At 62.1% G+C, this 1,035-nt stretch overlaps 1 protein-coding gene across 1 annotated transcript in view; it reads left to right on the top strand.

Annotated features, from left to right (window-relative positions):
• The window catches only part of LOC103620438 (plectin), a 28,681-nt gene that overhangs the window by 9,057 nt on the left and 18,589 nt on the right, over positions 1-1,035 (top strand). Inside the window, 1 exon segment of the mRNA XM_017741214.1 lies at positions 4-112. Coding sequence (XP_017596703.1) covers positions 4-112 — 109 coding nt within the window.

Raw genomic sequence — 1,035 nt, 5'->3', positions numbered from 1 at the left:
CAGTGCTGCCACCAAAGAGCTGCTGTGGCTGAGCGAGCGCGAGGAGGAGGAGGTGGCCTTTGACTGGAGCCACAACAACCCCGCCATGGCTGCCAAGAAGGAGAGTTACTCGGTACGGGCACGGCGGGTGACGCATGGGCACGGACACGGGGATGGGTGTAGACATGACATGGGCACTGTGATGGGCATGGACACGGACATGGGCACGGGGATGGACATGGACGCAGGGATGGGTGTGGACACGGACAAAGATGGGCATGGCCATGACATGGACATGCATGTGGGCAGACACACATGGAGGACACCTGCTGCACGTGGGGACACGTCCACGGACACACGCATGTGTGCCATCCCTGCACAGACACGCACACGTGTGCCATCCCCACACATGGGCACACGCACGTGTGCCATCCCCGCACAGACACGCACACGTGTGCCATCCCCACACATGGGCACATGCACGTGTGCCATCCCCGCGTTCCATCCCTGCACAGACACGCACACGTGTGCCATCCCCACAGACACACACACGTGTGCCATCCCTGCACAGACACACACACGTGTGCCATCCCTGCAACAGACACGCACACGTGTGCCATCCCCACACACGGACACGCACACGTGTGCCATCCCCACACACAGACACGCACACGGCTGTGCCATGTGGTCCCCTCCCTGCTATGTGGCACTGAGTCCCTGTGTCCCCCTAACACCCAGAACCCCCAGAACCCTTCTGAGCACGCCCAGGGCCCCCCTGGCACACACAGCCCCAGCTGTGCGCATGCACACAGAGCTGTGCACACGTGTGCCCAGCTGTGCTGACGTGTGCACACACACACACACACGTGCCCAGCTGTGCTGACGTGCACATGCGCACACACACACACACACGTGTGCCCAGCTGTGCTGACGTGCACACACACACACACGTGTGCCCAACTGTGCTGACGTGTGCACACACACACACACACACGTGCCCAGCTGTGCTGACGTGCGCACACACACACACACACACACGCGTGCGCATCTGTGCGC

This window comes from Corvus brachyrhynchos, unplaced genomic scaffold (genome assembly GCF_000691975.1).
Source record: "Corvus brachyrhynchos isolate BGI_N302 unplaced genomic scaffold, ASM69197v1 scaffold308, whole genome shotgun sequence".
NCBI lineage: Eukaryota > Metazoa > Chordata > Aves > Passeriformes > Corvidae > Corvus > Corvus brachyrhynchos.
This window is presented reverse-complemented; position numbering and strand designations above follow the sequence as displayed.